The 11401-nt window shown below is 38.3% G+C and overlaps 1 protein-coding gene across 1 annotated transcript; it reads right to left on the reverse strand.

Annotated features, from left to right (window-relative positions):
* Positions 1-2720: 2720 nt before the first annotated feature.
* On the reverse strand, positions 2721-9489 carry wdr31 (WD repeat domain 31). The gene is made up of 10 exons (XM_082553450.1): positions 9155-9489; positions 8511-8582; positions 8244-8376; positions 7906-7980; positions 7647-7791; positions 5898-5998; positions 5649-5716; positions 4401-4542; positions 3802-3964; positions 2721-3680 (listed from the first exon to the last, which is right to left on the reverse strand). Exons 2-10 carry the CDS (start codon positions 8555-8557, stop codon positions 3484-3486), a joined length of 1071 nt encoding a protein of 356 aa, XP_082409576.1. The 5' UTR covers positions 8558-8582; positions 9155-9489; the 3' UTR covers positions 2721-3483.
* Positions 9490-11401: the final 1912 nt, after the last annotated feature.

An 11401-nucleotide genomic window follows, 5' to 3' on the forward strand; every position in this document is an offset into this window, starting at 1 on the left:
GCAAAAATACACGATACTGTAAAAAGCTGTATATTACACTCAATACTCTTATTGTAAGAAAGTGCTCAGCCTATAGTTCAACCTATAGTTCCAGTATGACCATCACAAATGGAAAGAGCATTACTGAAACAGTGAAGTAAGGATTGGAAACCGTGGGAAAACAGTGATCTCAAAACAGGCTTTCGTGGTAAAGCAAAACAAATAACCTTCAGAAAATTGCCAGTGCCTGATGAGAGAAAAATGAAGTTGTACTTGGCAGCTTTCCTGTGTAAACTTTATCATCATCATTTATTTATTTATTTATTTATTTATATATATAGCATTTTAAAAACACACCTGGTAGACCAAAGTGCTGTACAACTTTACCAACAGGAGTGTTTTGTTTTGTAGATTTGCATCTCTCAAATTCATGGTATTACTACAAATAGTTTCATATAACCGTGTTATTAACCTGATGAATTTAAAGCAGTCCTACGCAAGGTGGTGGATAAAATATAAGGCTGTGACCTAGATAAAAAGTCATCAGACACAAAGAGCAATAAAGCTTTACCACTATGACACGAAATGCTTTTATTGCTGTATTATACGATATCAAACACACAGAATGAACTGAGTCATCTGGCAGCTTGACAAATATCCAAACAAAACTAAATCTCACCGTCTCTACCACTGGTTTTCTTCCCCAAGGGTAGATAGAATAACTGCTGTGGGGACTTCTTAGCACCTTTTGACAGAACAATCCATCATACTTGGAACAATCCATCACCGAAACTCATTAGTTTCCTTGCAATCTTTAGTTGCTACCTATCATCTATCTGGAACAAGCCCATTTTCAGCAAAGACTACACCAACATTCACTCCCCCGACACTTTATTATATACGCTATGGTGGTACTGGGTCACTTTTGACTTCAGAAGGGCCCTAATACCGAATGACATGGATTCAGTGAATTGCTGGAAACTTTCCTTAGAGATTTTGATCCATATTAACATGATAGCAGCTGCTACAGATTTGTTGGCTGCACATCCACGACATCTCCTGTTTCACCACATCCCAAAGGTGCTCTATTAGATTGAGATTTTGTGATTGTAGAGGCTGCTTGAGTACCATGTCATGTTGAAGAAAGCAGTTGTGATTTATTTGAGTTTTGTGACATGGTGCAGGACGTCGTCAGCTACAATACTCAGGTAGGCTTTGGTATTTAAACAACGCTCAGTTGGGACTGAGGAACCTAAAGCACGTCAAGAAAATATAGACACCATTATACCACCATAAGAGGATACAAGGCAAGATGGATCCATGCTTACATGTTGTTTACACCAAATTTTGAGACTAAAATTTGAACACTACGCAGAAATCAAGACTCATCAGACCAAGCAACATTTTTCTGATCTTCTATTATCTACTTTTGGTGAGTTCATGTGAACTGTAGCTTCTGGTTCCTGTTCTTAGCTGACAGCAGCGGCACCTGGTGTGGTCTTTGCTCTAGCCCATCTACTTCAATGTTTGACAGGGCGTGCATTCAGAGATGCTCTTCTGTAAATCTCGGTTGTAACAAATTGTTATTTGAGTTACTGTTGCCTTCCTATCAGCTCAGATCGTTCTCTCTATTCTCCTCTGACATCAGCAAGGCATTTTCACCCAGAGAACTCCCACTTGCTGGATATTTTCAATTTTTAGATAGCCATAGTGATGCCTGTGTGGGAAAATCCCAGCAGATCAACAATTTTTGAAACACTCAGACCAGCCTAACTGGCAAAGTTGAACAAATGTACCTAATAAAGTGACTCTGAGCATATTCCACAGATGAGCATCCATATGTTGTATCTGAACTCATCTCGCAGCACATAAAATATAAGTTAGTCATTGTGGTTCTCATCCCTGACCAAAACATTTTTGTTTGATTAAATTGGAAGCTTAAGCAACAACTGTCCTTGTGACAGATGGCCATCTAGATCTGTAAAACAAAAAAGGTGAATGCTGTTGTGATTAAACTGTTTAAACCTACACTGTAAATACAATAATAGTTTGTTTCATATCTCCAAAACAAGTTCAGTTATTTATGAAAAGGGTTGCTAAACTGCAGCGTGTACTTCAGCATCTGCAACACTTAAATTCTTCATCAGCCTTGATTAAATAAGATCTAAAGTAACTGCTGGAAAGTTTTATGTGGACAGCCTGCACAGCATTTCAACTTTAGCTTTGCAATATTTCGTATTTTCCGTGTTTACTGAGTCAACGTTTTATTAAAAAAGTGGAATTACTCTGGTATTTTGCATAGTACTTTTAAAAATTACAGTTAACACTACAAAAAACATTCAACTATCAGCTGCTTTTCACAAAAATATCAGGATCTCTATCTTTTTTTAAAAAGAAAAAAGTCTTTGTCCATTTACGTTTACATGGCAACCAGATGTGTTACAGTTTGGTGTTGTACTGACCTGATCTTTAAACCCCAACAGGTTGACGTTAAAATACAAACCAATAAATATTATCAGCATACAAACAAGCTCTTTTGCTGACATCACATTTGCTGACAAACAAAAAAACCAAAGAAAAAAAAGAAACATCAGGAAAACAAAAAACGATTGCTTATTCTGGGCTTCAAATTCTCCTTCATGGCTCATGATGTATAAAAACTGACCAAACAGCAGGTTCACTCCTCCTCTTTTCACCGTGCATTAGTTTGTGTTTAATTGAGTGCTTAAGTTCTTGTACTGTTAATTATGAGACATCCACTCAATCTGATCCTTTGTAATCTGGGCAGTTCAGTTTGTCAAAATTAATCCACTAGTCCAGTTGTTCAATTGTTAAGATTAATTAGCACCACCTAGTGCCAGAACTGTCAGTGGTAGAAAACGGTGACCAAACTGCAATCATCTCACCAACAAAAGCAAAACAACATCTGCACCAAACTATAGCAGCTCATAAAATTTTGTAAATATTACTTTGGGCTAAATAGACAACATCAGCAAGTAAGTCAATGTATACAGAGCCTAGACCAACAATACAACAGCGAGAGGCTGTCTAGTAGTTTTTGGCAATTTAGTTAACTGTGCAAGAACTTGAACCACTCAATGTAAACTACAATCACCTATTGGAATGGCTGTTTACCCTCATGGTACATATTTCTAAATAAAGTGGCAGTTTATATATATAAAAAAACAGGTAAATCCTGCCCTCCATCATGTTACTCTGGTGGTGACTGTAGGTATGATTTCCTGTTTTTAGTCCCCATGAAGAGTATCTATGATGGACATCCATGGTGGGCCAGAATTGGACAAAAGTTGCATCTTCCATACGTCATTATTGTCGCCTCTTTTCACTGCATGGCAGTCTAATAAATCAAAAATGTTTATAGAAATAAAGTCTGTAAAAAATAAATAAATAAAATAAAATGACTTGATTTCCGTAGCCAGTGATGCGTTCTCGCTGAGTCTCTGGCTGTTCACATTATAATTCACACCTGGCACTCCTTGGGTGTCAAAATCGTGCCACAACTTTAACATCCAGACCCCCTGCACCACCTGCACCAGAACTCTGAGCCTGCTGTGGTCCCTGGTCCACCTGGATATGATGAACGCCATTGTTAAAGCTGGCACACAACAGATTGCTGGAATCACTCGGTGCCAACGAAACCAGTGGACCGGCACCTTCCAGAGACAGCGTCCCTAAACAAACTAAACAGAGGACAGGAGAGACAAGGTTGCAGCAAAGCCAGCACAGAGATAAAAAAGGCAGAGTGGTTTTTCATTATTTATTTTGTGTTGAAATGGTTTCATCAGTGAGTAGAGGTGTTACCTGCTGTATGTTGATCCCAGATTTTGACAGAGCTGTCATGGGAGGATGTTCCCACTCGAGCTGTGCCACCAGGATGCATGGGGAGAAACACACTGCAGGCTGTGGTTTGGAGGTGGCCTCTGTACTCCACAACTTTGCAGCCAGGCTGACGCAGGTCCCAGAGCTAGTAACCCACAGACACAAGTCCACCCATCACAAATCTCAGTGTTTTATGTTCTAAAAGCATCGGCAAAATCAGTGGAGTGTTTGAGATACTGTGAAAAAAATAATCTGATCCATTTTTCATGAGGGCAAAACCTCAACCTATATTACTTTGTATTATACTCACTCTAAATCTCTATATTAAATTGGAAGTTGGAAGTGAAGCCCGCAAGAAAATCAGTCAAAGACAACAAACACACAAAACAAATTGTGCTGCATCAGTTCATAATTTTAAACTGGCAGAGCAAAAGAAATTGTTCATTCCAATTAGTGTGTCTTTCACACCAACGTAATACAACCCAGACAATAAATAACCTAATGACAGCCTCAATCTACCCAATATCTGTGCATTTAGAGCTTTACAGACAACAACAAACACATATCTCCAGAGGTCTTACTGTGGCTTCACACCCCTGTCCTCCAAAGCCATTGCTACTGGACACCAAGTAGTTTCCATTTGGAGAGACATCACAGTGGGTCTGGATGTACTGCTTAGCTGGAAAAGTATTGGTCACCTGCCATACACGGCTGTCCCACACCCTGTATACATAAGCAAACCATTACTAAAGAAGGACATTTAACACACGTGTAAGAAAATGCTGTGTTTACACATGAGAGTGCATGTCCTTAGGGTCTTCTACTTTTCAGGGTGAATTTTCCAAATAAATCGCAACACATGCTGATTATCCCCAGAACACATCCTAAGTCTCTAAATGTCTTAACTGCATCAAATGCTTAGGGTTCAACATGATCAAGGGGTCATGGATGTGTTATCTAAGTGTTAGGCTCTGTAATCACTTTACTCTCCCAGGATCTTGAACAGTAAAAACTCCAAAAATGTTGGCTTTGGTTTAAAACATTTTCTAAATCCCTTGATTATACATTATATATGACTCACATTTATAGCCTTACTAAAATAAAAAAAACAAAACAAAAAAAAAAAAAACAAGCAGTATTGCTTTGTGTGAGTTTAGGTTCAATGCCGAGGCTTAATACTGTCTCTGGTGCTCTAATTGGCTGCTGCAGCTACGTTTTGGCTGACTTTATGTGGACAACAGCAGTAAGTCCTTCAGCATTAAATAACAGGATAACAAGGGTTGCATAAGTTCATATTAAGGTTTGTGTTACTGTCTGATTTGCTGTCTTGGTGTACTCACAATATTATCTTTTTTCTTCTATGGCATTTCAAAGGCAGAAAGCGTGTTAGCTCCCAAAGACACGAGGTATTTTTGAATTTCAGCAATAATTTAGAGATGGGGTCAGGTCACGGACAGGAAAAGTGCTACAAAGTAAAAACTAGGTGAACGGTTTAATTTCCCAATCCAAATTTTACCACCAAATGGGACTTGAACTCACCTTTGACTGATTGAACAGTCAGACATGATACTGACTTAGCAGAGAAAATAGGGAAGGCATAACTGAATCTATTTTTTGTGCCACATAATTCAATAATAAAAGCTGTAGATTGACATCAAGTATATCTTTTTCAGTGTTACCGAATGAGAAACATCCCACTCCTGCTATTAATTACACATAAAAAATCTGCACTCATTTGAGATTTAAACAAATCATCATATTTTACAGCACACAAAATTAATTTCCACTGAATTTCAATAATAATACAGCAAAAGAAAATCCTTCTGTGCCTTATAGTCTTATCCTCGGAGGTCTGGACAATAGAGGAGCTGGCTGGAACCCAGCATACATGAGTCACCTGGAAAGAGACACAGGAAAGTGGAAAAATCTACACCCTGCGGACAAAGGATCTAAAAGTCTGATTAAGTAGCTTGGTGATCTAATTATTTCTCTCATGTGCTCAGGTATTTATCTAAAGCAGCCCAGTATGCTTAGTACGCAGATGTGAACACATAAAAATATAATACTGTTACTCTTACCAGGTTTCTAGATATGTTGTGTCTCTGTTCACATTTTGCAGATTCTATATCCCACAGGCACATCCAGTTGTCACGAGAGCCAGTGCACAGCTTTCTTCCATCTACCGACCATAAAAGAAACACTTATATTTGGTGCAAATCGTTAACCTGAAATAGATGTTGGTGTGCAGCCAGAAGTGAAAATAAAAACTCTTACTTCCAATAAAATGAGAAAATCCGACATTCCAGGTAGTGCTAACTTTCTACTAATTAAGGCAAATTATTCAGTCAAGTTGAGAATAGCCATTTATCATACCACAGGACACGCAGAAGAAATACTTCAACTATTATAGCTGCTATATGAATATGGGTTCACTTCAGGGATATTTCATCTTTCAGTATGATTTGGTTTGCTAAGAAGTCACATTTCACACAACACACGCATGAAAGCTGTGGTCAAAAGTTTACATGGAAATGACTGTCATGGTAATTTTGGTCTTTTAATTATTCCAGGTTGAATCATTGTACAGCATACATGTTTAATGATTTTTATAAAACAAGCATTGGGTGCACAAGTTTGAACTTATTTTGGATTTTCTCTAATGCACACAGAGTCAAAGATACGAATACACCCCCACTAACATTTAGTTAAATGTCCCTTGGAAAGTGCACTTTGACCAGACACTTTTGGCAGCCATCAACAAGCTTCTGGCTGGATATTTGACCACTCGTCTCGGCAGAAATGGTAAAGTTCTTTGAAACTGGTTGATTTCCTGGCACAGACTCAGCTTTTAAGTGTAGTCCATAAATTTTCAATAGGGTTAAGTTCGTGAGGGCCATTCCAGAAGCTTAATGAGCCGTTCCCAAATAACAGCAGGTTCCAGGATCATCAGATCAACAATTATACATAAGTTACTAAGATGTATTACAACTTTACCATCGTCTAGAAGAAGACCCAGACTTTCAGCCTAAGATGAGAGGAATTTGGTTAGGATGTTTTGGAACACAATTTGGGTATCTCCAAATTCAAATTGCACCCAATTCTTTTTTAAAGTTAATAAAGATGTATATTGTACAATCACTCGACCCTGGAAAAACAGTTCATCAACAGATCATTAAAAGCCCAAACTTATCATGACATTGACGCCATGACTGTAAGTTTGACCAGACCTTTACAGATGAAATGTGCTTATTTTTGTTTATACATTTATAGTAAAAGTGTTCAAAAAGTGAACAACAGAAAAGACCAAAAACAATACTAAAACTGATAAAAATGTATCCAAAACTAAACATTTTCAAACAATAAAAACTAAACTGAAATGAGCTAATTCATTCTGCAAGTTACCTCTAATTAAACTGAACTGGTAACAAAAACTAGAGCTAATTAGGTTTTATTTTGTTTTTGTCTGTTTTGTTGTTGTTTTGTTGTTGTTGTTTTTTTTGTGAGGGGGGGGTTGCCTTTGTTTTTGTTTTAATTACACCAATTCTGCTTTTTATTTCATGCTTATGAAATGTCTTCTGAGGTACCTTTGTTTTTCTTGAATTGATTGTCTGCAACTGCAAAAAAAATACTTGGGGATAAATAAGAAGCTATCTGTACAAAGATATGACAGAATACACTAACTAATTGTGTTTTATCATGCACTTTAACATACTAGAAATCAGAGACTGGTACATTTACCTTAAGCAATATAACCTTTAAGACAACACTTAAAACATTTACTCACGTCTGAGGAGATTCATTGTGTGTGAGTGCCTGTGTGTATGTACCAGGACTGATAGCTAGTCCATTGACCACCAACTCATGCCCACAGAATTCCTGAATAGGTTCGTCTCCCTGGTTGAGGTCCCACATCAGTACAGTTTTGTCCCGTGAGGCACTAAAGATCCATGTACTACCTGGATAACAAATCACCTGGTAGAGGACAGAATTCACAGGAGATAAGAGGAGACTGGGGAACGTGAAATGTGTCACACGTTTAAGGCGTCATTCCTTTATCAGTTTGTGCGCACACGGTATTGATGTTACCTTGGTAACCTCTCGGTTGTGGCCCTGGAAAGACTGACACATCCGGCCTTGTTTCCAGTCATACACCACCACAGCCTACAGAGGTAGAGATGCTAATCACACCATGTTTAAGTGTAGTTTTCACAAAATCTATACCCTTAATTCATGGGTTTCTAATATAACCTGTATCATACCTTAGATCCAATATTGTGAGTCTTTTTTGAATTGGGCATTTTACTCTGTGAGCTCTATGATTTAAAATCACTTAAAACCATGATAAAGTTCAATTTGTGGCTTGAACATTTATAATATTTAAAGAGACTTAATAATCAGTACAACAGTTCAATTTTTGGCTTTACCTGGTCACTCCCGCCAGAAACACACAGGTCTGGACTGAGAGTGGTCACTGTGTTAATGGACCCATGATGTGCAGGCTCATACTGCACCACCTGACTGTCAAAGGTATTATCTGTCTTCTCTGCCTGAGATGCCCTGTACACACACACACACACACACACACATAAAAATACACACATACATAAAATTGCAAAAACTTTAATATGTAATAATATATATAATACAGACACACACACAGAGAGAGAGAGAAGGCCTAGCACAAGTCTCACCTGTAGAGCTCAGACCTCTTGCGGAACTTGCTCTGTAGTTTGCCCATGTCTGCCTAGGAACCTGCAGTCACACTGACACACACAGAGAAATGCCATCAAACTGAAAAATCACGCTTCATAACAACTAAACGCACATGTTGTGGTAGTAACGATGAGGGATAACTACTCGGACTTCACTACAACCCTACAGTTCACTTAGTGATTGTCTATCCCAGAGCAGTGCTTAATGCAATAGCTACATTAGGCACACACTTTCTGTGCTTCTCTTGCAGCTAAAAGAACAACAACAACTAACTACTTTGTCTGTTTTTAGTGAGTTAGAAGCCTTGTGTGACATTTTGGTGGAAATCATTCAGCAAACAGAATACAAACAGTACTTTCTCACACACGCACAGCTACGCCCCACCCTCGTTATCCCGGTGTACTCCACTCCACAAACAAGCGACAGGAAGGAGAGGGCTCAAATCCTATTACAGCGGCATCATTACTGTCACAAGGTATTAGTCACTGGAAAACACCTGCTAAGAACTTTGCTGGCGATCATTATGCAACGGTACTCGGTGGATTTTAACCGTAGTTAATAAAGCTGAAAAATGGATGATGACTCGCGCACACTTGTAGTGCACAGAAGCAGGGTTTCTTACCTGTCACTGGCAGGTGTCGTCGCTGGGTGATGCAGAGGCTGAGGAGCTAGCTTGCTAGCATGCTAACTAATCTTTATCTGTCATTCTAAGAAAGATCGATGCATTAGTGGCAGTAGAACATAGACGGGCACGCGTTAAAGCTTGGAAAAGTTGTTATTTTAACAAAAGCGAACCGTTTCCCACACACTGCCATGACAGACCGCTGTCCTAACTGCGTGGGAAAGTGCACAAAAGTGTCTTTTTAACTGCAAAACACCCATCCCTCCCTCCGTAGCGACCAGGGAGCGACGCTTTCTCGTAACCAGGCGAGGACGAGGTCACGTGAGAAACAGAAGGAAGTAACCGGAAACTTACAAAAATAAAAGCCTGTTCACTGTTTGTTTCTATAACTGGACAAACGTGAACACAAATGAACACAAAAAAACACAATTTTTTAGGAATGTTTGTTTTTTCAGGAGTAATCCAGGTGAATGTACTGGCTTTTGGGTATATTTCACCACAGGGTAGCTTACTAAAATCCTCTTTGTTCACTGCAGTGTATCCATTGCCCAAGCTCATCATGTGCACCAAAAAATGCAAAACACTGCCTAGAGGGAACATTTTCTTTTCCAAAACCAGGACTTAAACTACAGTGGTATAGACCTATGGTGGACCCTAATAATTTTATTTTCACATTAAAGCAAAAGCAAAGATGGCTTTTTTCTTATTCTTTTCCCCATGTATCCCCAGAGGCATTGGTTGAATTGCAAATCCTAAATGAAGATATTATAAAGTGTATATAACATACACTTAACTAGCGACAGCATACGACTCCTCTCAGTCCCCCCGCCCCCCCCCAAAAAAAAAAACAAAAAAAAAAACAAAAAAAACAAAAAAAGCAAAAAACAAAATTCCATCCAAAATACAAGTTTGCATGTTTTTAGTGGAGGAATTAACACTGGTGAAGCATTATGGTTTGGCAGCATGGAACATGGTTTGTTTTAAGTGAAATCTCCTCATTAAAATCAATTAAACTTGACAGGTTAGAAAGTCACTGACCTGTGGATGACTCTCCCTTTAGAGGGCCGGTTTGTAGACATTTATTATAGGCACAGGCTGAATAAACTCCCCAAGCTGCAAATCTGGGACACCTCAGACAGGTCTCTGGACACATAACATTAATTCTACTACTTGAAACAGTTCTCCTCTTTACATCTTTTATTCAGGTTCTTCTTCAGTCCTTTCTTTCCCAGTTGCAGTGAGAAAAGATAAGATCAGCGAGGCTTCATAAACTAGATTTGAACAAATACATCACATGCAATTAACCACTGAGTCACTGGCACGCCCCCATTTAAACGGTCTAAATAGGCCACTTAGTTAGGTTACAATCAACACTGCTCAATACCTATGTGAGATGACCTCAATTCTAACTTTTTTTGCTTGCAGCAAAAGGCTTAATTGTGTATAAATATAGTTACACTTTTACAATATAACAAATAATCCATGTTACTCCAATGTTTAAGAGTTTTCTAGTATGAATGTGTATATTTTTTCTCTTACTTTGTTCTCTAAAGAGCCATTATCTTTGTATATACGGAGATCACAACCAAACGTTGCTATTACATGTATTTTCATATTTAAAAAATGTTTCGAGGATTCCTTAGCTTCCTTAGAAATTCTTCCTTTGAAGTTCCTTAGCTCACATGTACTATAATTGCTTTAATGTGTTAGTGGAGTAAGGCAAAATTTTAAAAACGCATAGGGTGGCTTCACTTTGCTATAATCCCTAACTCAGACTTGATGGTGCAAGGCCCATTTGCTTCACCCATGTTACGCATTGCTGAAAGCATTAGGAGTGTACTGTACAGTTCTTTTTATGAGGCAGTTAAAAAGTCACAAAATCTCGGCAAAACGGCCACTCATGCTTTCCATTTTAAGGTTTTAGATAATGATAGTGGCATGTGACTACATGGCTCAAATTAAGAAGTAAAATGGAAACAATGCAGAAAAGAGATTTAGGCTCAAGATCTTGATCATTGTAATGCTTGAGACCTCAATTCTAAACCCATTCTCATAGGCAGAATAATAAAAAGTCTCCTGTATGCTCAGGAGCTACTTAAATGACAAAATTCAGTTACTGGAGATATCGTTCATTTATAGCATTGAGAGAATAGTTTTGTTGCTCAATAGTAAATGGACTGGTTCTTATAAAGCAGTTTTCTACTCTTTGTGAGCACACAAAGTGCTTTACACAACTCGCCTTATTCA

The sequence above is a fragment of the Aulonocara stuartgranti genome, assembly GCF_965226115.1.
Source record: "Aulonocara stuartgranti genome assembly, chromosome: 12".
Taxonomy (NCBI): Eukaryota; Metazoa; Chordata; class Actinopteri; order Cichliformes; family Cichlidae; genus Aulonocara; species Aulonocara stuartgranti.

Bases quoted from the DNA above. Each gene is read 5' to 3' on its own strand.
- wdr31 (XM_082553450.1), bottom strand. From the start codon at position 8,557: ATGGGCAAACTACAGAGCAAGTTCCGCAAGAGGTCTGAGCTCTACAG. The intron at 8,377-8,510 runs GTGAGACTTGTG...GTGTGTGTACAG, and splicing joins AAGAGGTCTGAGCTCTACAG to GGCATCTCAGGCAGAGAAGA. The intron at 3,965-4,400 runs GTAAGACCTCTG...GTGGGTTACTAG, and splicing joins GACAGGGGTGTGAAGCCACA to CTCTGGGACCTGCGTCAGCC.